The sequence below is a fragment of the Vicugna pacos genome, chromosome 33 (assembly GCF_048564905.1).
Source record: "Vicugna pacos chromosome 33, VicPac4, whole genome shotgun sequence".
Taxonomy (NCBI): domain Eukaryota; kingdom Metazoa; phylum Chordata; class Mammalia; order Artiodactyla; family Camelidae; genus Vicugna; species Vicugna pacos.
Window position 1 is genome coordinate 7,589,960 of NC_133019.1, and position 25,942 is coordinate 7,615,901.

Consider the following 25,942-nt stretch of genomic DNA (forward strand, 5'->3'; position numbering starts at 1 on the left):
CTCCTGAAAGACTGTAATAGGCCTATAAAGATATAATCTCAGAAAACAAAGTTAGACCAGTAGATATTTATACAAATTAATTAGTAATTAATCAATACTATGCATGCTAAGGGTATTGTGACAGATTGCATTACTTTTCTTGAGCAATTTTTGTGTGTGTGGCAAGAGCACTTAACATGAGATTTACCGTGTTAACAAAATTTTAGTGTACAGTACAGTGTTGTTAACTACAGGCCCAATGTCCTTTCCTCACTGTATTCTTGGCTCCCTTGTCAAAGATCAGTTGAGTGTGTACACATGGGCCTATTTCTTGGCTTTCTGTTTTGTTCCATTGGTCTATATATCTGTTTTTATGCCATTATCATACTGTTTTGATTACTGTGGCTTTGTAATATATTTGAAAATGAGGACATGTGATGCCTCCAGCATTGTTCTTCTTTCTAAAGTTTGCTTTGGCTATGTAGGGGTCTTCTGTGGTTTTATATAAACTTTAGGATTTTTTTCTACTTCTGTAAAAAAAAAACAAATGCCATTAGGATTTTGATAGGGATTGTAATGAATCTGTAGATCACTTTGGGTAGAGTGGACATTTTAACAATATTACATCTCTAATCCAGGAACATGGGTGCCCCCATTTATGTGTATCTTCTTTAATTTCTTTCATGAATGATTTACAGTTTTCAGTGTACAAGGCTTTCACCACCTTGTGAAGTTTATTTATAAGTGTTTTATTCTTTTTCATGCTATTCTAAATGGGATTGTTCACTTAACTTCCTTTTGGATAGTTTATTGTTCATGAATAGAACTGCAACTGATTTGTGTTTGTTGATTCCCTTCTATGCTTCTTGATGCCATCAGAGTGGGAAGACATCAGGATCAACATCAGAGTGTGGACCTAAGGTGTGAACAGAAGATACTTTCAGTCATGAATCTACCTCCTCTGACAGGCAAGAGGAGCCTTAGCATGTCTCACATCGTCCAACCCAGCCAATCAAAGAAATAAACAAGGTAACACAAAGTAAAGAAAACAGTATACAAAGTAAAAAAGTGAATAGCAAAGTAACAAAGAGCATTCCTTTCTTGGCCTTATGGGCTAGGGCCTCATGGGAGAGGCTGCAGCTGCTGAAGACAGCTGGTCACAAAATTGAGAATTTGGAATCGTGGGTCCCAACCATCTCTCTTTCTGTTGATTTCCAACTCAGACACAAATATTAAAATTTTGACAAAAGTGTATGGAGGAAACATGAGTCATTACCATTTTTATTGTTTACAGATTGTGTCCTGAGTAACAGGAACTTAGTGACAAAGACTTTAGAGATAAAGTTTTAAATAGCTGGCATTTGAAAAATTCAGTAAGTCATATAGCAATTTATTTCCAGCTTCCAACCTAGAAGTGTCCTGGTTTTGGAACAGAATCAGATTCACCAAATGGAAGACTGAAATTTCATTTAACAAAGGATGATTTTTAAGAAATTGAAAAACAGAAGTCTTCTACATCAGATGACAAGGAGGTCATGCATGAACCAGTTCTACAAACTCATAGAAGTACTCTCATTTCCATAAATATCATTAAGGTGTAGGCAACATAACTTGTAACTTGGACCTGGATCACATGGCATATTGACAAAAAGTCTGACTGTGCTCTCTGTTCTTCATGCATGAGAACACAGTGCCAGAAAGGCACTGGCAGGAGGAATACACAGCTGTCTCTACATATGGACCAAAACTGGGATGGACAGAAATAAGAGCAGCTGACAGGAACAGCTGAGGCTGATGACAAACTGATACGAACTACAGAAGTAACAACCTGACCAGAGATTAACTCTGGGAAACCTGAAATGACAAACTACATTGTGGTTTAGAAATAACCTTTGAATAAGAATCAGGTACCCTGGGTTCCAATCATGGTCCATCCATAAACTGGATCGGTAGCTTCATGCAAGTCACTAAATTTCTATTTTTCTCAGTTGCCTCAATTATAAAATAAGGAGGTTGTGTTTTCGACACTATCAGGGCTTCATCCAAGTGCATAACAGTGCTTCTCAATGTCAAAGAGGGGGAAAAGTGCCCCCTCAACCCCTCTCGAGTTCTTGTGACTGCAGTAACAATAAAATCAGTACAACACAGAGTAACAGGAGAAAAAGATACAAATTTAATTTATGCACACACAGGTCTCATAAATATGGGACTTAAAAAGTGTCCAAAGGAGGCAGCTTTTATAGTTTTTAGACAAAGTAACAACAAATTTGAAAGAAATTGCCAGGACAAAGAAACTAAGGTTTGTGTGCTTAAATTAGTAAGGAATTTAAGCAAAATTTGTGCTTGGGTAATTAATTAGTCAAAAAGTAACAAGATTTGTTCATACAGGCTTCTTGGCCCTGAATTCTCTATCTCTGGTGATAAGGGTATCTTTCTACCTCACCATACAGAGAGGGCATCTTTCCCAAAGGACATTTATTTCCTGGTTTCAGGGAGACCAAGAGTCAAACTGTTCCTCTTGTATTGGCCATTTCTTGAGCAACTTTATTTCAAAATGATAAACTTGCCGTTAAATCAGATTTTGGGATGGGCTGCCCTTGGCCTCAAAGTCAAAGTTAAATATACATTCAAGTTGCTTAAAGAACATGTTAAAGAGGGGAGAGTGTAGCTCAGTGGTAGAGTGTGTGCTTAACATGCAGGAGGTCCTGGGTTCAATCCCCAGTACCTCCATTAAAATAAATACATAAATAAAAAAACTTAATTACCTCCCCCTTAAAACAAACCAAAAAAAGTACATTAAAAAAAAAAAGAACCTTTTAAAAATGCAGGTTCTAATCCACTAGGTTCTGAGTGAGGCCCAATGTATTTTATTCACAATAAGCTCCCATCAGATTCAATGTGGTTTTTTTGTTTTGTTTTGTTTTGTTTTGTTTTGTACATCACACTTTGTGTAGTAAGGGGCTAGAACTTGTTGGTTTGATTTTCCTGGTAGGATCAATCAAAAAGGAAAGAGTTAGGTGTCTGATCGGCCCTTTTAAATTATAGGATGAAAGAGGCAAGTGAGTAGAACAGAGATTAGGCCAGGAAATTTGACCAGGACTCAAGCACTACCCAGAATTATAAACAACTGAAACTAGGCTTTACCACACAAGTTGTGTCAAATATCAGAAGTTATGAGCATTGCTAAGAACGTCTGAGTCTGCGTGGAGCAGCAGCCCTAGGGAAATTTCATTTCTATAGTGGGTTATGCTGCTAATGATAAAAAAAATTGGCAAACCTACAGACAACATCATACTAAACAGGGAAAGCTGAAAGTATTTCCTCTAGGATCAGGTGCCAACAAGCTAGAAGGACTCCAAAATGACACTCATCAGTACCTGTATCCTTGTGGTAGAATGAGCTCCCAAAATGACTGCCATCGGTGTTTCTGTCCTAAAGGTGACTCCCAGTTGCTCCTGCCTCTCTGGGTGGTTCTCCAAGTTCAGCAAATGGGTCTGACCCAGGCTCCTTTCAAATTTACTGCCTCTGCACCGGGTCTCAAGGTATGTGAGATTTCTTTTGCACCCTTTAAGGGTGGAGTCTCTCTCCTGCAGCCCTCCGACTTTCCCATATACAAGTCTAGTTCCCTTCAAAGCTAGACATTCTGAGGGCTATCTTCCCAGTACAAGACTCCCAGGCCGGGGAGCCCAGTGTGGGGCTCAGACCTCTTGATCTTGGGGGAAACCTCTGAAATTGTGATTACCCTCCCATCTTGAGGTCACTTACGTGGGGGTGTGGGTCTTTACTATATCTCATCTTCACCCCTCCTACCCATCTTATTGTGGTTCCTTCTTTAAATCTGCAAAATATGGAAAATCTTTTCTGCTAGTCTTCAGGTCATTCCCATTGAGAATTGCTCTATAAATAGTTGTAATTTTCATGTGCCTGTGAGAAGAGGTGAGCTCTGCAATCTCAAGTTTTACTTATATAGTTTAGATTCCTGCTGAATCTGTCTTCTGGTGAACTAAATGTTGTAACATTATATAGTGACATTTATAACAGTACATTTGCTTTAAATTTTATTTTATCAGATATAAATAAGGCTTCATTCTTGGTCATTCCAGTTAAAAGTTGTGGCTCCAGACTAAAGAGTTGCTCTAAGAGTAAGAGCAAAATCAAAATAGACCAGCCCATAAAAAGCATATAATCAAATATCCACTGGTTCAAAGTGATGGGTCAATAATTTGTCTTCCTGATGGAACAAAAATAAATGCTCTTCAGGGAAAGATGAAAGAATCTAGAGTCTCTATAACTTATCTTCCAGTACACAGTGTATATGACAATATGAGGAAAACTCACCAAAGCTGTAAAAAAAAAAAAAAAAGTGACCTGTAATCAAAATTAAAGGTAATCTATAGAAACAGACTCATCCATGACCCAAACACTGAAGTTAGCAACAGCTTTAAAACAGATACTATAATTACATTATTTTAACTTTAAAAATATGGCCATAATGAATGAACAGATGGGGAAATTTCAACAGAGATATGGAAATACTCAAAAGAACCATGTGGAAACTCTAGAACCGAAAAGCAAAATGTTTAGAATAAAAAAGACATCGGATGTGCTTAATAATAGAATGGCAGAATAAAGGATTGATGACCTTGAAGAGAGCTCAGTAGAACATACTCTATTTAATGAAATACATTTTTTTTAATCAAAGAACGTATAGAACCTCAGTGGCCTCTGAAATAATATCATGTAATAATTATCCCAATTCCATTTAAATTCCAGTACAAGTGGACATTCACTATAAAAGTGTCATACAAACTATTTTTAGTTATAAAATTTTATTTAAATAACTGCATTCCTAAATATGACATTCTTATTCCACAGGATCTGAGGGATCAAAATTATTTTCAAAGAGAACTTCAGTTTCTTTGTAAATAGTAAGAAAATAAAAAGAAGTACTTCAAAGAAATGAGACACAGTCTACCTGCATTCCAAACTTCTCTTTCCCAGTTCCTCTTTTTTCTTTAATTTTTGGCCATGACATCATTCCATGACTTACTTTGTAATTACAAAAGTTATTGTGAGATTTGTGTAGCTCAGAATGCTAAAGTGTTTTTGATCTTGGGGTAGGAAGGTGGAGGTGGGGGGAGAAGATAGAGGAGTTTAAGATGATTGCTACCTAAAAATCAATCAACATCTTTGATGGCACCCTGCCATCGGGGTTCTTTCCCTCCGTTCAAGTCCCCTCCATGCCTTGTCCCCCGCCAACGTATTTTCTCTGAACTTTACTACAGCCTAAAATACTTCAGTGCACAAACACACAGTTGAAGATAACATAAGGGACACTTGGTAAAACTAAAACTGTGTGGTCATTAAAGTATTTATTCTGCCTGCAGTCTCATATTTTACCTTCCATAATTGTCTTGGTTTCATCACTTTCTTCACAAGATCCCTAGTACCCTCTCCTTCTCTCCTTATAGTTGCCTATCATGTATTTTAGAAGCAATGTTTATGTTCAAAGTTAAAAAAAAAAAAAAGCTCTTCCAAAGCTGTTTGCTTTTTCAACTTTATTACCTGGGAAATTCAATCCAATCACGTCTTGTATGGTCTCAAAGCAAGATCTGAAGATGAAGATTTGGAAAAACAAAACAAAACAAAACAAATGTGCTTCCAAAGCCCCATCACGCTCAAAGCCTGCAGCTGCAGGATAGGCTAGGACAAGTCCAGCTAAGCAGGCTTGTCTGTAGATGTTGATGAGCTATTGCCAGAAGTTTCCAGAGTTGAAGGTTTTTCTTGCCAAGTTCTCAGGGTGCGATTCCTCTCCTGCCAGAACACAAATCCACCCAAAACATCCTCTCCCACCAGTTTTCACTCCTCTCCACTTTCCCCAAACTAGCCACTCTTTCCCTCCCTAAAATTTCATGATTCCTTTCTTTTAATGCTTTTGCTAATTTTCATAATAAGACTTACTTTTTTCCCTTTTCACAACTTTTTTCTAAGTATAAATTAACGCATTGTCATCATAAAAATAATTGAAAAGACATGTAGAAGCACTTCACTTCTCTCATCCAGAGACAACTGACTTTAATTTTTTACTGAGTGGTTCCTTTGGGGTTCAAATCTGTTGGAAAGTCTAATCCCAACAAATGTCTGAGTGAATTGGACAGCCAACAATGACTTTGTATCTTGCACACAGAGCTCTACAGAGAGACACTGCAATTAAAGGAATGAGGGGCACATTTTAGAAAAAGTTTTGGAAGGCTCCAGGAAACCATGGTCCTATCCAGGTCCATCTACTATGTCTGTACAACACTGACTAAAATCACTTTATCTCCCTACGGTCAGTTTCCATATCTGTATTGTGAACGAAAATACTGCAATACAAATGAAAATACTGCAACCATATCAGTAAACAAAGAATGCTGAAACCAAGTCATCAGCGGCTGCCGTCACCCCTCAGTGAGGACAGGCCTGCAGCCCAGCCTCTGCAGCCACTCACAATGATGCCCTCTGAGCGGACTCAGAATAATAAAGGACAAAATAATGGCCCTAGATAGCTAGATGCTGGTCAAAGGAATGAATTCAATGAGCCCAAATGTTTGCTTCCTCCCATACATAGAAAAGCACTAAATTCTTTAACTTGAGATGCCTGGTTTTCTTTAGATAACAAGTGATCTTTTATTGTTCCAACTACCTGGTCTTTGTTGTAAAGCTTCTATATATCCTAGCTCCTCCCCTACCTCTTTGGAGCAGTTACTCAGAGCGATCTGAGAGGATGTCATCCCGGCTCCCGCCAAATAAAATGTAACTCTTAATTTATTTCAGTCGACAGTATCATGAAGAGGCTAGACTTGACTAATTTTAGATTTACTTCCACTTTGCATTGTTATTTATTTTCTCTTTGTTCCACCACAATTTGCATTAGACTTTCCTGTACATTTGTGTTTGGTGATTATCTGTGCTCTTCTGTTAAATTGGTAGTCTTATTCTTTGCATCTGCTCAGATTCAGTGTATAGTCTCTAATAGATGCTCGATATAGGAAGGAAGGATGGAAGAAAGGAGACTCTTCAGAATACTGAAGAAAGTTTTTACCCTGTCAAAGACAGACTCAGACAAAAGCTTTTAGAAAATAAAAATAAAATTACTTGCAAATTTCACCAGAGTCTAGACTTTTGAAGAACTGGCTCATCAGCTAAAAAATACAGTAGAAAAAAAAATTTATGTTATGAAGTATTGGGGAGAGAAAATTTTTCTTCCTCCTTTTTAGATTCTTCAATTGGTCTAATAATTAAATTGACAAAAGATAGATTAACAGGAGAAGAAAAAACAAATTTAATTACCTGTGTATGGGGCTCCACAAGGACAATGAGACCCAAGGACAAATTGGGCAGTTGAGGCTTATATTCTATTCTGAGCTAAGGAGTGGGATAGGAGCCTGGGGCTTCAAAGGGGAAGAGGGCAATTCATAGGATAAGAAGAGCACTTGTTTAGTAATTAGATGTTTTTCTGCATACAGATAGGTCATTCAGTTAAAAAGTTACCTCTCTTTCTGGGCCAGGCCCCCTATCTAAATTCTTTTAGGTAATTAAGGGGGGGATAAAAGTTTTTCTAGAGCCTGCTGGGTCTTGAATGCCTTCAGCTCCAAATAAGTCTGCGTGCCACAGCGGCACATTTTGGGGGAAGCTGGTTCTGAATTCCTTTACAAGTTTACCGTGAAACATCCACTGTCAGAGTGGATAATGAGAATTTTCTAAAAGAACTGTTAAATCCACAGACATCCTCATATATCTTTACACATTAGCATTGCAAAGACCAGGCACAGTGTTGCTTTTGTTAAGGAGTGAGTAACTGACAGAAATTGCTCAAGGTTTCGTCTATCTTAGGGACTAGACACAGACAAGATGATCTTGTCTGTTTTCTTACGAGGGGAAGGGTGGTATTTATTTATCTCAGGGCACGTGGTGGTTGTAGTGTTGTCCTTGTTTTTGCTGCTGCTGTTACCATTACTGCCTTTGCTCTTGATCCATGTGCACACTTACCCATAATTTTACAGGGAAGGTGGCAGTTTCATTCCCACAGCCCTCAAAATGAATAAAACCCAAAAGGGTTAAAGGAGCCAGAACTAGTGTACAAGGTAGATTTTTTTTCCTACCAAAATACAACAGAGAAGACCTTCAGTAAAGATAGATTTCCCAGGTCAATTTATTTTTTTTCCCCTTTGTTTGAAAGCAGTTGAAAATGGGAGGTTGAAAGGAAATTCTTTTGTCATGTAATTCTTTTTACTTTCAAATGCATTTGTTTGTAAATTACAAACCAAATGTCCAGATTATAATGGTAAGTATTCTGTGAGATCCTGTACAAAGCCGTCCCCCCGGGGAAGGCATGAGGGAGCATGGAGAGGAGCTGGCTCTTTTGTAGTAACAATTTTTCTTTATACTTCTCTACATTTCCACCTCCACACATCCCCCAATGGTCTCTACTTTTTTTAATCTTATTTTTTTGAGATGACCCTACAAATTTAGCCTGAACTGACTCTGTGTGTCCTCTAGGAATCAGGCTTGTTCTGTCACGTCTTGAGACCCAGAAGGGGTGAAGCCAGGGATTTATTTGCCCGAAAACTATTTGGAAGGAATGTGAGGAGGGGCTTAAGTTCTTGCAGAGCAGATGTTTACTAAACCAAAGAATGGTTGTTTTTAGTGGCCATTACCCTGCTTGTCCAGGATTGCAATCACAGGGAACACTTGGCTTAGAAGATCTTTATACTAGGTCATTAAGACTAAAGTACAAATAGTGTATTTGGGGAAATCTGTAAGGAAAATTAATATTGAATAGGCTCTTTACGTTTGTAGACTCTTCACTTTGGGGGTGAGATAAAATAGCTTGATAAAGAGGAGGAAGGACACTTCAAGCAGGGTGAATACCACGTACCAAAGCTAAGTGACAGAGTAAAAATACACTTTACATTTTTAAGAACATTGATATTGTTACGGAAACAACAGGCCAGTCAAGAAACAAGCACCACTCGGAGGGTTGAAGTACTCAGATGTATTACGCCGGCAGGCTCAGAGGGGCTTCTGCTCCGAAGCTCTGAGCACCTTCAAGATGTGCACATGAGGTTTTATAGGGTAAAGTACAAGCTTGGGGTATTCGGCCAATAGGCATGGAACAGCTTTAGCAGCATTATCATCACAAAAGTGGAGGCAGGGATGCAGCAAACCAACATTCCAAAGCCAGATATGTATCTTTGAAAACCCAGCTGGCTAGCAAAAAACATGAACAGCAAACCAACACTAATTAACCTAGATTTACAAGTTAGTCTAGCAGAACTCAGATCAGTATTCCAATACTTAGATTTGTGAGTTATCTTGTTAGCCCAGCCCAGCCTCTCCTTCACATTCCTAGACTTGTGAGTTATCTTGTTAGACCAGCCCAGCTTTTCCTTCACAATATTATAATGGTTAAACATTGGCTTTGAGGCTAATAAGGAAACAGTTGACCTGCTTGGGTCTTGGTTCTCTGGGAAGTTAGGGCTGAAGCCCAATTTACTTACTTACCTAATAGCAATATGGCATCAAAAGTAGTGTAGCCAAGAGCGGTTCCTCAAAATTTTTCTCAATTTTTTAAAACTATTTAAAGTTCATGTTTCTGTCACTTTTAAATTCCTCTCACTGTTCCTGGCTCACCCTCCACTGTCATCAACTCCACCTGTCAAGTTTCCTGAGTTAACTGATAGCGTCCTCATTAATACATTTGCAAAGAGTAACTTTGAAGTGTTACCTTACCGATTCAGATGTTTGAATTTAAAGAACTACAAATCAATAAAAAAAAACCCAAAACGTTAAAATAAATAAATAAATAAATAAATAAATAAATAAATAAATAAATAAATAAATAAATAAAATAAAGGAGAACTACAGAAGACTCAGGATCATCCAAGACCAAAAATAATTACTCTGCAATGATAGATTTTCAGGAATAAATGATTTTAGACAGGTGACTACCTTGCTACTGTGAAATCCTCAACCGCTGAATTCAGTACACATTACAGCGGTATCCTCAACCTATAGGCCTATAGATTCTGATCCCCACCATCTACCCTAAATTTGACCACATGTGCCCAATTTATAGCACAAAGAAATTCAAAACCACAAGAAGTAAGGATTCAGGACAAAGAGATCATTTGTTTCTAATGTTTATGTATCTTAGAATTACACTAGACTTCTGTCTTACAGAAACACGCACTTAGGGCCTTGCTTACCTCGCGAAGTTGTTGTGAAATTAACCAGAGTTGTCTAACTTGGGAAATTAAAAACACTAAATAAATGTTATGAATGTTTTGTCTGGTTTATTGTGATTCCAAGCTATTTTACCCTGTATGTGCTAGCTCATATTCATCTTATTTACTTTTTCTGCCAGGCCCTAGAAAATAGTAGTGATTTATAGTTATTTACAGCAGAAAAGATAGCTGGGAAGAATCTGAAGGTGGCAATTAAGATAGCCATTGAAGGCATAACAGATGGAAAACAACAACAACAAAATTTTCAGAGGACTCTAAGAGATGAGAATAGACCACAACAGAGAATGTGAGGCAGGTGGTACTCAGGGGCCAAGCAGGCAGGCCCTCAGCAGTAGTAAAGGTTCCAGCTACCAGGATGGTGTTGGAGCAACTCCAGCCCTGGGAGGGGATCCAGGAGAAGCCCAGTTATTCCAGATGTTGGGGTTGGTGGAAGGTTGGGGAATGAAGGAAGGATGCAGGCAAAGGCTCAGTCTTCAGAAGTCACTGAGACTAGAAACAGACCCACCTGAATTTAGGGGGAGTTTACCAACCTCCTGCTGCAGGGCAGGTTTGGTCCTGAGAATGAGAAGAAGAACAGCATGTGGAGAGGATCATCCAGCTCCGGGGGAGCCACGCAGAGGCCAGGAGCATAGCTGAGCCTAATATGTCTTTCTATCCACAGCACCACTTCATGGTTCCTTTTGTGCTTCTTATTCTAGAAATGCTTCTTCATCGTTCACGAACGCTATTTTCTCAAACCCAAACTCTGAAGCTATGTTTTCTGTGTTGAAATCTATCATTGACTAGCGTAGGGCCAAGTTACTTCACCATTATGTGTCTCAGTTTCCTCATCTATAAAATAGAAATGGTAATATTAACATAAACTCACAGGGTCGTTGTAAAGGTTACAGAGACTGACGCTTGCAAGAGAACTTCGAATAGTACCTAGCACACTGCGAGCACTGGGCAAATGTGTGCTTTATCATTATCTTTATTTTTTAGTTTTAGTTTAAAAAGTTTTATAACTAAAAAAAATTCCTCCCCTTTATTTTTTACTTTGAGAAATTTCATACTTCCTTCTGACTTGGGTCATCTACACACTTCGTACTTGAATTTGTAATCTCAGCTGAAACCATTGCAGAGCAGAAAACGGACACGTCAGAATAATGCTCTGAATCTGTAAATGTGGTGATAACTCGATCTGACTTTTCAAAGGGCTCTCGGAAATTTGCTCACTCCTTTCTGACTCTGTACACCATTTCTCATGTTTGTACCTAGTAATTATTTTTAAAACCCAGAAATTTCACCAGCCACTCTGAGGCATCTGGGTTCTGAAACAAAAGAAGGCATTTCATGTTTTGAGAGCTAGGAAAAACCAAGTGTTTTTTCTTAGTGATGTTTGCCCATTCAGAGGAAACTGACATGAGTCATTTTCCTGGCAGATGAATATTTAATCTTTTCAATGTTTGCACGATAGATCCAGACTTGTAGTAGCTAAAGCATACAGAGGGAGACCATCTCTAGCAAAAGGAAGTCTAAATTACAAATACAGATCAGGTACAAAAATTAATATGTATTTTTAATGAAGGGGAAAAAATCACAGCAAACTGCGATTTTAACGAGCAACAAAATACTATTAATACAACACAATTTAGAAAAATACAATATTTTATGAGCTAAAGCTTCTCTTATTAACCAATGTCCCTATGCTTTTAGCTGCAAAATCTTTGATCGTTCTATGATTTTGTAGTATCAGTTTCTAAAGAGAAAATGGAAAGTTAATTTAGATTTCCTCTGTCATGGTTAACTGACATGTGTTTTTAATTTATTAATGTTTTAGAGAAGTCGTTTTTGGCTTCATAACATATCATTTGTAATAGATAATTGTATATGTACATGTAAATGTAATATGATTCCATCAAATTTAAGATAAACAGCTACAGGATATCGTAAAAGTATGTGGTGCATTACAGAATGTACACCTGACAATAGAGAATTTCTGCTTTGAATAAGCATCAACGAAACTCTGCTTGACCATTTCTCACATGACCAATGGTGGGAAGAATCTTTCACAGACTCACTCTTGCTCCTCACACTTCTGGCTCTAAACATTTTATTTAAAAAAAGTTTGTTTGTTTGTTTGGGTTTTTTAGGGGATGGAGGTAATTAGGTTTATTTATTTATTTATTTATTTTTAGTGGAGGTACTGGGGATTGAGCCCAGGACCTCGTGCATACCCACTCTACCAGTGAGCTATACCCTCCCCCTGAATCTGAACATTTCAAAACTTGCTTCTCCTCCATTACCCATTTTTGGGGAAATATAATTAAATACAAAATCTCCCAACCCAGAAAACCTCTCCACAAAGGTAACACAGAAAGAAAATACTTTTATTATTAAATACGCATTAAACCAGAATCTGAGGCAAATTGCAGGCTGGCAAATCACAAGGGCTTTTGCAACGACAGAAAGAAACAGCATCTTCTCACGTAACGAAGCAAACACAATCCATAATGTACACATTTTCAAGATAAACAATAACCAGTCCTCAAGTAAGAGGAATTGACAGCACCATCTGCAAGACATAGTTCATCCTAGATTCATCTGGTAATTGGAGGGACCATCTGTGTTCGCTAATTGGTTTTATCCAGAGGAAAAAATGCCTCTCATATCTTTATGTCAGGAAAGCTCTGCAGCTTGGAGAAAGACACCCAAGTAAGGTAGGCTCCTACCCTTCCACAGAAGCTGTGAGATACAGCCCTCTCTCCCTTGCTGTTTACGTTTCAAAAAGATGGCGCCACATCCTTGAGACAGACATTTCTCGGTCATTAAGCTAGCAAGAGGCCTATTTAGCTTCTACAAAAAAATTATATACATTTCAAACAGGCAAAGGAAGACCTTACAATTAGAAATTTTCGAAAGTCTGTGCTCCAAGAAAAGGCAGAAGAAAGAAGCCTCTTCCTTTATTTTCAACGGGGAGAATTAGCCTCTTATTTTTCATCTGTACTAGTCCTCACACCACATATTCCAGTGCTTGCTGGAAAAACCTCCAGTCCTGTCTTCCCAGATCATGACATCCAAGTGAGTCAGCCTGGCAAGTATTCCGTGCGAGAGCAGGGCTGGTGACCCCAAAATATGTCTCTTTGGCATAAGGATTATTTTAAGCAAACTGCAGACATGGGAGAAGGCCAGAAAACTGAGAAGTTACCCTTTCGTAAGAGACATTTATATGTATAAGGGAAAGCTTTACTTGTGAGGGTGTCTCCCTCACTATACCAGGAAGGGGGGGGGGTGACCTTGGCTCCAGAAACTCTTTATCGGTTCAGAAGACAAGAACTTAAACTTGTACCAACTTTACCCTTGTCTACTGTACTTTTCCTGGTAACCTCCCTTAACTGGTTCCCCCCACCCCCAACATCTTCTTTTGTCTTTAGCTGATGCTATTTTAGGTGGTGGCTTTGGCCACTTTGGTGAGTTACTCAGTGTCCTGGGTCTCTCCCATGTACACAGAAGTTATACTATACAAGTTACGAAATTTCCGGTTGTTTTTCTCCTGTAAATCTGTCTTATGTCAATTTGATTACTAGACCAGCCAAAGAACCTAGCAGGCTAGAAGGAAATTTTTTCTTTCCCAACAATTCCTAGGGCTGTTTGTTTCCCTCATAACGAAGTTCTACATTTAACCCTGGTCCTCTCATTCCCTGAGTACAGCACACTCTAGGAAAGAACATGAAGGGGAAAGATGGCTTGGTCAGAAGAGTGGACAAGCATCACTCCGTCCTGTACCTGGAACACCCCTGTATCCTCTAAAATTGTCCTGCGGATAAGCCAACTCTGCCTTACCAGACTTCTTAAACTTGGTGATTTACCTCTCAGAGCTTACAGAGTGCTCTCTTTTAACTCACTTTGCTCAAGGACCTCTTCGATTTCTAGACATATTTTTAAAAATTACAGTTATTAATGGGCTTTGAGTTGTTTCCCCTGGCAGCTCTCAGACCTAAATTACATCAAGATATAAGATCTAGCAGTCTGATTTAAATATCCAAATATTACAAGACAGATGAGCTGTTTGCTGAATATTATATAACAAAAGGATGGCCTGATCAAAACATATAAATGAGTTCAGTAGGGGGATGGATGGATGGCTGGATCAAAAGGAATTCTCGTTTAAACAAGGTATTTAATTGAGAGAAACTCAAGATCTAAAACTCATAAAATCAGTTTTTCTCAGCCTTTGATTAATTATCTCAGGAGTACTGAGATGATTGGTACCAATTAGAATTTAGAAAACTGCAAATTCCTCAGCTTGACTTATGAATAAACTTTTAGTGAGACCTCCCTTTGCTCCTGGGAGTCTCTGGAGCACATCCATGGAGACTGATGTCCCAGAGGAAGCAATGAAAACGCCCCACTAACAAATCATTATTTTGAGAGAAGAAATCTTGACCTAGATCAAGTGTGAACTGATCTGTTAATCACTTTCAATACAATTCTCCTAAATGCTGCAAAAAGCTTGCCATTTCTTGAAAGCTGTAGGAATAGAATTCAGCGATTGCATAACAACACTTGCCTTAAATTCTAGAAAGATTTCTTTTCCTTGTGCAAAAGGAGAAGGAAATTTTTCTGTTTCAATTAGACTGCCTTGATAACCAGTCTCTCCTTTTATTTCAGTCCACTCGTGGACAAGGATGCTCAGGACCGAAGTGTTTCCCTGGGAATCATTAGTGCTGTGAGTATTGTGTTGCCACAGAGTATTATTTTGGGCAAAGTTTTGCTGTTCTCTAGAATAAACAGACGCAGTAGCCTTGCTGCCTTGAAGCCCTGATGTAAATTCCAATAAATGAATTTCAGTCTCATGTAGAAAATCGTAACAATAACTTGGACTTGGAGCTTCCTAAGTAAAAGCAGGATTAATTCACTGCATCTTATCCCAAACCATCAATCCTTGGGGTGCATTCCAGACTGATTGTCTTTATTCTCATCCCAGCTTAGTGCAGTTCCCCAGGCAGTGATCCTTGATGCACTTCCCTTGTGGAGTTTACAGTACATACTCTGGGTGCCATTGTTTCAAGACTGTACACCATTGGGCACCTTCAAATTGACTATGTGATCAAAGTCTTAAAAAAAATTGAGTTGGCCTTTATCAACAATTAAGAAACAAAGTGACTAAGCAAACAAAACAGAACAAAAAACAAGGCTTGGGACATATTGCCCTTAGCCCAAATCCAGAAAAGAAATATGTTAATATTTTTCTACTTTTTTTCTTCTTTTGAAAAGATTTCTTCTATGAGAAGATTAAGAACCATGACGGATGCTTGATTGCAACAACATAGCTTAGAGAAAAATGATTCAACTCCATCTCAAACTATTGAGCATTAAGTGGGTAGAGAAAGATGTTTGTACTCAGGGCAGTGTGAAGGGCTGAGAGAATGACCAGAACGCAGTAGGAAGCACATAATCCCAGATGGAGCAGAAAGATTTGCATGCAGCAAAACTTACATAAAGAAAAGCTGGAAGCAACAGCAGCCTCAGAGACAAATTATTCAGCAAACAGTCCGTTAAAATGTCTCCAGCATTTGAAATACATAGATAGTAGCATTTTACAAACATATGCACATACACAGTATACATAAATTTATAAGTAACTGGGGACACAGTGGCCACAAATTTTCCACTTATATAATCATTCAGAAAGCATCTTTTTGAGGGCTTATTTTGTGCCAAGTTCCCTGTTTAGGTCCTACAGACACTATTGCTGCCCTCAAGGGCCTTAGAGTTTATGGAGGAAGCCAAGGAAACAGGAAATACAATCTTCTAAGTGTTCAGGTGAAGATAAGCACAGGGTGTTATGGAAGCATGTAAGAGCACCTAAACTAGAAGAAATGGGAAATCAGAGAAGGCTGCCCGTGAGTGGCTCCCCAGCTGAGATCCAGAAGTCAGATAGGGCTTAGCCAAATGATGGGGCTTGGGGAAGGGTATTCTAGGCAAAAGGAACAGCATGAACAAAGATTAGGAGAAGAGGGAGGCTGGAGGCTGGCACCTTCAGGGAACTAGAGCAAGGCTTGGCAAATTGTTTCTGTAAATACAGGCCTGATAAAAAGTGAGTATTTTAGGCTTTGGGGGCCATCTGGTCTCTGTTGCAACTACTCAAGTCTGCCACTGTAGCACAAAAGCAGCCACAGGCAATCTGTAAATGAATTAGTGTGGTTCCAGTAAAACTTCATTTACAAAAACAGGGCCATAGTTTGCCAAACTCTGAACCTGGGTGATTCAGTAAGTATGGAGCCTAGAATGGGAAGGAAGAAGGGGAAATGGCAGAAGCTCAGGCTGGAAGATGAGGTGGGTAAAAGCAGATCATCAGTGGCCTTGAATGCCATGCTAAGGCATTTGGATGTCAATCAAGGTCCTGACTATGTCACTCCAGAATCTTGAAAGAGCTCATTCAGTCACCACCTGCAGCCCCTTCCTCCATAAAGCATAGATAAACGTGGACGTGCGTTGGGAAGGAAGACTGACACCATATTTTACACACACACATATTTGCCCCATGTTAGCAAACCCCCAAGATTCTCCCCTCTAAAGACCTCATGAATCCATCTTGCAAACTGACTTACAGGAGGCCTGACCCACCTGTAAAGTTATCAGAAGTGGACAAGCCTGACTCCAGCTTCAGCTCAAGTTCAATTTCATAAACATTAATTAGATCCTTGTCTGGAATGCTTTTCCCCCTCCATATTCCACTCTCTTTTCCTATTGAACTCCTCCAGGGCTCAGCTTAGGCACCTCCCTCTCTGGAAAACCTTCGTGAACCCCCACCCAGGTTGGGTAAGGGGTCTCTTCCTGTTGTTCCCAAAACAGTCTGCGCACACCTCTCCAATTTCACTCACTGGGCTGTGCTGTAATTGCTGTATATGGTCTCTCTCCCTACCTGAATGATGAACTCCTTAATCCCCTAGCAGGACTTGGAGAATAGTAAGCTCTCAACAAAAGCTTGTGGAATAAATAGATCTCATTCGGTGGAACTGTGGAGTGTTTAGCCCTTAGAAATTGTGTATTGGCCAGGAGAGTATGCCACTCTCCTCTGTATGGGGAGCGAACATAAATCTATATCTACCCCGTTCAGAGGGACCAGGCTCATGGCCAGCTATATCCCTTGGCCACTGGTACAAATTGAAATACTTTTCTGACTCATAGTTTCATAGAAAAGAACTGGGGCTTTTGACATTATAGACAAAAAATTATTCTTTCCTGGTGCGATCTGTCCATCAACTGTGAACTGCCTCTTTGTGCTAAGTTTTCTATATATTTTGAAAATCGTGCGATTCATTTCATAGCAACTTATGTCACCCATTGCAAAGAAGAAACATATGAAAGAATATCCCAGTAAGACAGGAAGTAGTTTTACTGTTTTCTGGTGAATTTTAGTGGAACAGAAAGTGTTCAGCCTATGAATCTACATTTACAAACAAGAACGCTTTACTTGGTAAAGAAAGATACTCAGTCACAAAGGAAGGGTTTAACAGGAATACACTTCCAGGATTTCTGGTCTGTTATCCTTAGCATTTGCTAAACTTTTCACTTTTTTAGGTTTGTGTCTATAGATCTTTACCCAATATGCATTGGATAGGTTCTTTCATGTATTAGGCTCTGACTCAGTTGGTCTTGGAATTTTGAATCAAAGTTTAGTACATTACCCTGCTTGCTAAGCAATTCTATTCATTTAACTTTGAATATTTTTTTAGTCTACTTTAAAAAAAAAAGAGTCTGAGTTAGAATTTGGGCAGGGGTTCTTCAGAAAAACATCTGTTCTATTATCTGGATGGTATCTCACTGCTAGCAGGTAACAGCAATGATTTTTAGTTAAATACACACACGTGTGTATGTATAAAATCAGCTTCCTTAAACATATTTGTGATGTAAGTCAAGAATTTTCTTTCAGATGATAAGAGGAGAGTGAGCATTTATTTCTTATGAGCCAGCAGCTGGGCTTATGCAGTCATATCATTATATACACTGTTCATTTTAAATAATTGTGTGGCATATGGACAGATAAGCCACCACATTACAATGATTATTCTCATAGCTGTGTAGGGGTGAAAAAGTACTTTTCCAACCCATCAGCTGTACTTGGTATTTTCAAAGTCCATGAAAATCTGGTTTAGCTGCCAAAGGAACAAGCCAAATCATGAGTAGGGAAGCAGTGCTTGGTATGTGTGTGCATGTTCAGGGTTGGGGGGGATGTCCTGAAGGACCTTAAATAGAATCAGAATCCTTTTTTTTGTTTTCCTTCGGTCTGAACTTTGAGTGTGAGATTCTAAGGAGCTAGCTTCTTGCCTGTTGCCTGTCTTCCCAGAGCATCCAGGGACATGAGAAATGGCACTGCAGTCAAAGAGTTCATCCTCCTAGGCTTTCCCGGCATCCAAGGACTGCAGATCCTGCTCTTTATAGTCATCTTTTTCATCTACATATTAACCCTTGCAGGTAATGGGCTCATTATTACCATTGTCTGGGCTGAGCCCAGGCTACAAACTCCAATGTACTTCTTCCTTTGCAACTTGTCCTTCCTGGAGATCTGGTACACCACCACGGTCATCCCCAAACTGCTAGAAACTTTTGTGGAGGCAAGAACAGTTATCTGCACCCCCTGCTGCCTGCTGCAGGCCTTCTTCCACTTCTTCCTGGGCACCACGGAGTTCCTCATCCTCACCACCATGTCTTTTGACCGTTATCTGGCCATCTGCAAGCCCCTTCACTATCCCACCATCATGACCAGCAAGCTATGCCTGCAACTGGCCCTCAGCTCTTGGGTGCTGGGCTTCACCATCGTCTTTTGTCAGATGGTACTGCTCATCCAGTTGCCATTCTGTGGCAACAATGTCATCAATCACTTCTACTGTGATGTCGGTCCCATCTTGAAAGCAGCCTGTGCAGACACAAGCATTTTGGAGCTCCTGGGTCTCTTGGCAACCATCCTGGTGATCCCAGGGTCACTCCTTTTCACTGTGATTTCTTATATCTATATCCTGGCCACCATCCTACGGATTCCTTCAGCTACTGGCCGCCAGAAGGCTTTCTCTACCTGTGCCTCTCACCTGACGGTTGTCTCCCTGCTCTATGGAGCTGTTTTGTTCATGTACCTGAGACCCACGGCACACTCCTCTTTTAAGATGAATAAGGTGGTGTCAGTGCTGAATACTATCCTCACACCCCTTCTGAACCCCTTTATTTATACAATTAGAAACAAGGAGGTGAAAGGAGCCCTAAGGAAGGCAATGGCTTGGCTGAAGACTCATCATCCAGAGTAAAACACGAAATACATGGAAATGAACTTGATGCAGATACAACAATTAACTGTGAGAGGATTCTGAATTAGATAAAGAGGTGCAAGAAAACTATGATGGAGCTTATAGGGGACTTAGTGTGTAAGACCCCTATAAGTGGACCAGGAGTCCCCCTTGAAGCAGAGAAGTGACTTATTCTTCCACAAGGAAATCCCACAACACCTTCAGATGCATGAGGGAAAATTCAGGACTTTCTCAATTATAAGCTGAAAGTAGAAACCACTCAAGTCAGAGACAATGGTCAGTAACATTAAGAAAATGTAAGGAATCCTATCTCTCTCTTTGTCTATAATCATCCTCTTTGTCTCATTTCCTTGTCAAAGGCATAAAGCATCCCACATCTCGTTTTCTCACTACTTGTCTTCTTCATAGTAGAAGTCTCCGCAAGTCTTCTAATCAATTCTGATGGTCTTTCAAAAGTGTTTGAAATGAACCAGGTTTTTGTTTGACAATGTCTCAACAAGGGAGCTTCTATCTTGATGTAATACAAATTTTTAGATAAACCGAAAGGAGTTTATTGCCAAATAATATACCAAAACTTGAGGACATCGTGTGAAAATTTCCAATTGGATGATGACAGTTTCTATGCTTCAATCTAGATAATCCATGTGTTTAGGAAACCAGCAGATGTCTCAGAGCCAAAATAACTGTGAAGGCTTTCTTGCTGGAACACTCAGCCCCAAGGTTACATTAAGTTCAGAGCTTGTAGGTAGAGTTAGCATGTAGATCCTTAAGGCAGGTGACAAGCATATTGGTTTAACCTTGTTCTAGGGTAAGACATCTGGCAGAAAAAGTTTTTCAGAGAATGATCACGCAGGTGAGCTAGTCTGTAATAGTGACTATTAGGCATGTGCCTCTTGTAACAGCAAGAAAAGACTATCATTTAAAGCCCATTAAAAGTATGATTTTTAAAGGATTATTGTGTATTTCTTTTAGTATTGAATTAAAAATTGCAAGTGCAAAACAAAGTGTAATGAGGTAAAACTGTTATCACCTGATTTTATCTTAGGCGCAATCTTAGAGCTGGGCAGGGGAAATCGGTCATTTGAAGGCAAAGAAGCAGAGAGACCCAAAGGACATGAATATTATCAAGAACTCTATCATCAATAAAATGGTTTAAATTGCCCTGAATAAAAAAACTAAGGGTAATATCTAGTGCTTCTCAGAGAGGAAAATGGTGGAGAAAGAAGACAGACAAAAAAAAAATGGAATGTAGCAGAAAAGTCTATGGGAAGAAACTAGAGAAAATTCTCCTAAGTTGGGTGCCTAAGGAGCATTTTAAGAGTGGAGATGCCTAATACTCAATTTGAGGCCACGTGTCTACAATGTTCGTCTGTCTTCCCCTCAAACCTTCAATAAAATCCTGCATTACCTAAAGCACGTATGAACGGGATGTGCACGTCACACGCATCCGTATGTGTGTGTGTTGGATGCGTAAGTCAAGGGAGAATTGAGTTTCATGTCTGGAACGGTGTGGTTGTACTTAGAGAGGGTCCATAGAAAAGCCCACAGCAATGGCCACAGAAGATGCAGATATTTTAGGAATAATTTCAGACTTTCATTGCCTTGGTTGTGTCTCTGGGTAACCTAGAGCTAGAGAGTTGGGACACCTAAGTTGTATTATTATTTTAAAATACTTTAAAATCTGTCTTCAAGTTTCCTACATATAAGATTTCCTGGGTCTAGCCTATTGCATGAAGAGTTACCTATTTGATGGCAGACAGAAGGGAAGATAACAGAAACCACCTTGACAGACACTATAAAGGAGAGAAAAGCACGTGTGAGAGTACACACCAGGCTTCAATTCATGAAACTCAAAGTAGACACCATTGATTCATGCATTTTCCATGTTTTATTAATGTATCAGTGTAATGTACCAAACCATGTGCCTGGTACTGATTCTGCTAAAAACACATTTTTTTGTAGTCTGCCAGAGAGTCACTTCTTAGAGTTAGAAATACCAATTAGAAAAGCCTTTCCAATGGTGAATTTTCAACACAAGTTCATGGGCCGCTCTGGCCCCTTCCTGTTGAAATGGGGCATAATCCTCCTGCAGTTTGAGGGATGGATATCAAATTGAAAATATCCCCAAGTTTCAAGTCATGGATCCGATTGTATGATTAAGATCCCAGTCCTTTAGTCCACTCTTTTGGTGCCAACAGACCCAATTAGAGATAGCTGGAGGAGCGACAACCAGAACTTTAATAGACAAAATGATCTCATTCTGCATTGCCAGAGGAATTCAGGAGAATGAGCCTGAAAACCAGTATGGACCTGGCTCCTCAGGGGGAGACCTGTAGCCAGGTAGCCAGTTGTCTACTTTTATTTAAGTAGGTTTTCACTTCTGATATAGTATTAACGTGTACATAACAAGAGCTATTGGCATTATAAATCTCCTTTTTTTTCTGCTAACATCTGATCTAAAACAATTTTATTGTCTAAAATTTAATAGTTACAAGAGAAGACCTTGAAGTCATAAGGCTGCAGCTGCCCGCAGGCACTGCTTCCAGGATGGTTGGTGGTCTCCCAAGTACGACACAGCTCAGAAAATTCAAGTTCTCAAGCACACAAGAACCTGTCTGAAATCATGCCCCTAGTGGCCACCTAGTTTTACCTTGAATGTCTGAATCACAGCTACTCCATTTTGACTTTTAAATGCATTCCCCTCCTCAAGGCCAAAGCAGATGTACACTGCATGTCCAAAAGGCCATAAAACAGGCTGTTTCAGTCAATAAAGTTTAAACTGTGTATGAGCCGGAATGGCTTCCCCATACCTCACTATGTGCAGATTTCTCCATCATTTTTCAACAGAAAGCATTGATGATCAAAATATAGGTCCCTCCATGCTGGGGTGATGGCTCCTGCCCCAGGTTCAAATCATGTCCCTCAGTGTTATACCTCCTTGATATTTGCCTAATTATCCACGCTGGGGGGAAACTCATCAGATAGCGTAAACAGGCTGAGAAGCATGTTAATGGGGAAACATATTACAGGCCATACATTTTATTACTTACACCCAATTGTTACACAAGCATTGTACATGTGGTTTTAGCAACAGACTTAGAGCAAGCATTGCTATACATCATGAGTATATTCTCTGTGACAACTCCATTAGAGAATTCTCTTTCTATCCTAAACACTGGGGGCAAGTGTGGATGGAAGCAAAATAATAACTTTTAATATTGGTAGAGAGACAAACATCTGATAAACAGCTCAATTAGAAAATGTAGATTAAAAGCCAGTAATATTTCAGACAAAACCAAAAAATTACCATGTTCACCAGTGTACTCAACCCTATGTAATTCTTTTCAGTAACAGTTTTACAAAATCAGAGTTTTCATTAGACCTTTTAAACATCCCACCCAGTATGATTTAAGAGAAACCTGTACTTGTCAAAGTCTTTTTATGAATCTTATTGAGATGAAGCAGTTTTGCAAAGCATCAGCTTAACTGTCTATAAATGACAAAAGACTTTAAAAAGGCAAGGTTAAAGATCTGGTCACAATGTTTTTGACAAAGAAGCTTAATCAAGTTGCTATGGCATAAAACATTTTAAGATAACAACTAGACAAGAACTAGAATTATGACTAGAACAACTAGAATTCTGACTGATAGCATTATTCCAGGATATATCTAAATGTCAGAAATCTTAAATAATTTTGAGAATAATGTCTTATTAATAACACGTATCAGTATCATATAATCTGAGGAGGCTTATCACTCATTTGACAATGCCGTGTAATTTAACATATCAACCAATCCTAGTTAGTTTAATATTTTTCTCTGAGATGTCTCAGGGGTCCTCTGAAGCCTCCCAAAGGTAGCTGAAGTCAAAAGAACTTCCATTAGAATTTGATAGGAAGTTTGTCAACAACATCAAAAAGTTTCACACAATCTGTTGTCAGAAGCACCTGTTATCACAAGCAAGTAAATTTGTTCTCTTAACAGAGAGGAAGCAAATCCAGTCCCGCACCAGTCCCGCACCTCTTTAGTAACAAAATCCGTGTACCATTTACTTAAGTTTAACATAATTTCAGTCCAACCTGGCACAAAACTCCTTTCTGAGGGGTCCCTTTTCCACAAACTTTTCCCTTAACAAACTGCAATTCCATTCCTCATACTTTTTACTCAAAACATATACCCTACTTTCCTACTGTATACTGAAATGTTTTCTTTGTTATTTTCAGTAGCTTTAACAACCTATTTGAATCAGAATCCTCAACTCTTCAAAAACCTTATTGCTGGTGAAAACCAAGAAGTAAGCAACTATGAGCTGTCTTCTACATTAGCCTTCTGTAGATCGACAAACATAAATACCAATAGTAATTTTTAAAAACATGTGTTTTTTTATAGAAAATACCTCAGTGTGGCACCAAACATATTTAATAACAGTCCTAAATATCTTTAGTTTCTCTCTAAAAGGAAGCCAGTGTTCAGTAAATAGTGTTGTAGTTTCTTATTTTGTTTGGAAATGACCTAGCTATTCGACAAGCTTCCATCAATTAAGTTAGTACAACTCTACAATTTCAAGTTACAAAATATCTGGACGGATCATCTTTCAGTAGACATTCCTAAAACAAAATTATTTCCAAAGGGTTCACCCAAAATCTCTTTTGTTATTTACGCTTAATTTACATATGAGAACTTTGTCATACCAAGTTAGCTGAATCGTTTTTCTTTCTGACAAACTCTGCAACAGAAACAACACGAACTTATTGACCTTCAGCAAACCTAGGTACAATAAAAGACATATCTGTGTTGATTACACCAAGAAACTTAAGCTGGGTTTAATATCAGACATTAATTTAATGTTGAATATTTCCTAGATCACAGAAGAATGAAAACTTGTTGTCTAGCTTCTTTTATACCTCGAAATATTTAATTTGTAAGTGCTTACTTTTAGGTCAATTAAATAGAACTCTTTTACATGTTAATTTTACGCAGACAGACAGAACCAGTGATCTGTTTTTCTGCCTGAGTTTGAAAAAAAACTTTTTCCTTTACAGCCCAGGTAGATCATTTACATCTCAACGGCACAGAAGGAGAAACACAAATTCCTCTTCTAAAGGTTCATAGAAAACCCAATCATCTTGGCTATTTTCAGGGATTTTTTTTTTCAATTCCCAAATATCCACTTTAGTTTAAAGAAGTAACAGCAATCAACAATAATATATATATCATCTGCTCGCATTCACACGCCTCACTTTTAGCAAAACTAGGAAGATCAGGTACCAAGACACACACACAAACACACACACACCCCCCGCAAGATAAAAGCCAAACTGCAAAAGGCTCACTCTGATATAACAGCAGAACCATAAAGGCCATTGTTCCCCAGATCACAGGAAGTCCTGAGGCCACACAGCGTTACATCTCTCATCTATGGGAGCAAAGCTGAAGATCTCCCTGTTTTGCAAAAGATACTCCAGGAGGACTACATACAAGATGGAACAGAGCTCTGATTCATCCATATTTAATTACTTACAGCTAATGTTATCAAATATCAAGCAAACAACAATTCAGAACAGTCTCTCAGGATCACAGTTCCCTGGCCCCAAAAGAGAGATCCCTAACCAATGCCCTATCAATCCGAAAGGGGAGACCCGCAACCAGTGCCCCATCAGAGGTGAAGCTGAACGAAGGACCAAGACTAGAAAGGGGAAATCCCCACCGACGCTCCGCTGCAGGGGAGGCCAGTACAACAGGGAATGATACCCTGGTGTCGTCACACGTGAGCCCCGCCACTCAAAGACTTCTCAACCGACCCATGCACGTTCTGACACACATATTCAAACAAAAACATGGTCCCACAAACAAATGATTAGACAAGGTTAGCCCCAAAATTCCACTTCGACCCCCAGAGGGAGGCCTCCAAACAGATTGGCCCAGCAACTCTCAAGAGAACAGGCTAGAGCGGCTCGCAATGAGCCCAGAACGGCGCACTCCCTGCAAGAGAAGGAGCCCGGAAGGAGTGGGTAGAATTTTCCCATCCTGCACAACCGGAGTGGCTCACCCCAAAATGATACACACGAAACACAAACAACAAATAAGCTACGGTCGCACAGACAATCAGAGGAGGTGTAGTCTAAAAATTCCATTTTCACTCCCAAACAGAGGCCTCCAAACAGATGGGCTCAGCTCCTGAAGAGAGAAAGGTCCCAGAGCTGCTCACTTCCCAGCGTGAATGAGCCCAGGCGGAGTGGAGAGAATTCCCAGCCCGCGCAAGCTGGAGCCACTCACCCCCAGGTGACTCCAAATGCGGACCGCAGCTCCAGACGTTTCTCGGCTCTAAACAGCCTCCTGCCGTCGGGCGGCTGTGCCCGTCAGGTAGAGTCCCTCCTGGTTCCCCAGAGC

The 25,942-nt window shown here is 39.4% G+C and overlaps 1 protein-coding gene and 1 long non-coding RNA gene across 2 annotated transcripts; both read left to right on the plus strand.

Annotated features, from left to right (window-relative positions):
* Positions 1–3,423: 3,423 nt before the first annotated feature.
* Positions 3,424–15,660, plus strand: LOC140691090 (uncharacterized). The gene is made up of 3 exons (XR_012066551.1): positions 3,424–3,521; positions 14,919–14,976; positions 15,525–15,660. It is a non-coding gene; the product is annotated as an uncharacterized lncRNA (long non-coding RNA).
* Positions 15,661–18,592: 2,932 nt separating this feature from the next.
* On the plus strand, positions 18,593–19,605 carry OR6X1 (olfactory receptor family 6 subfamily X member 1). Its single transcript, XM_006209821.3, has one exon. It carries the CDS (start codon positions 18,614–18,616, stop codon positions 19,550–19,552), a length of 939 nt encoding a protein of 312 aa, XP_006209883.1. The 5' UTR covers positions 18,593–18,613; the 3' UTR covers positions 19,553–19,605.
* Positions 19,606–25,942: the final 6,337 nt, after the last annotated feature.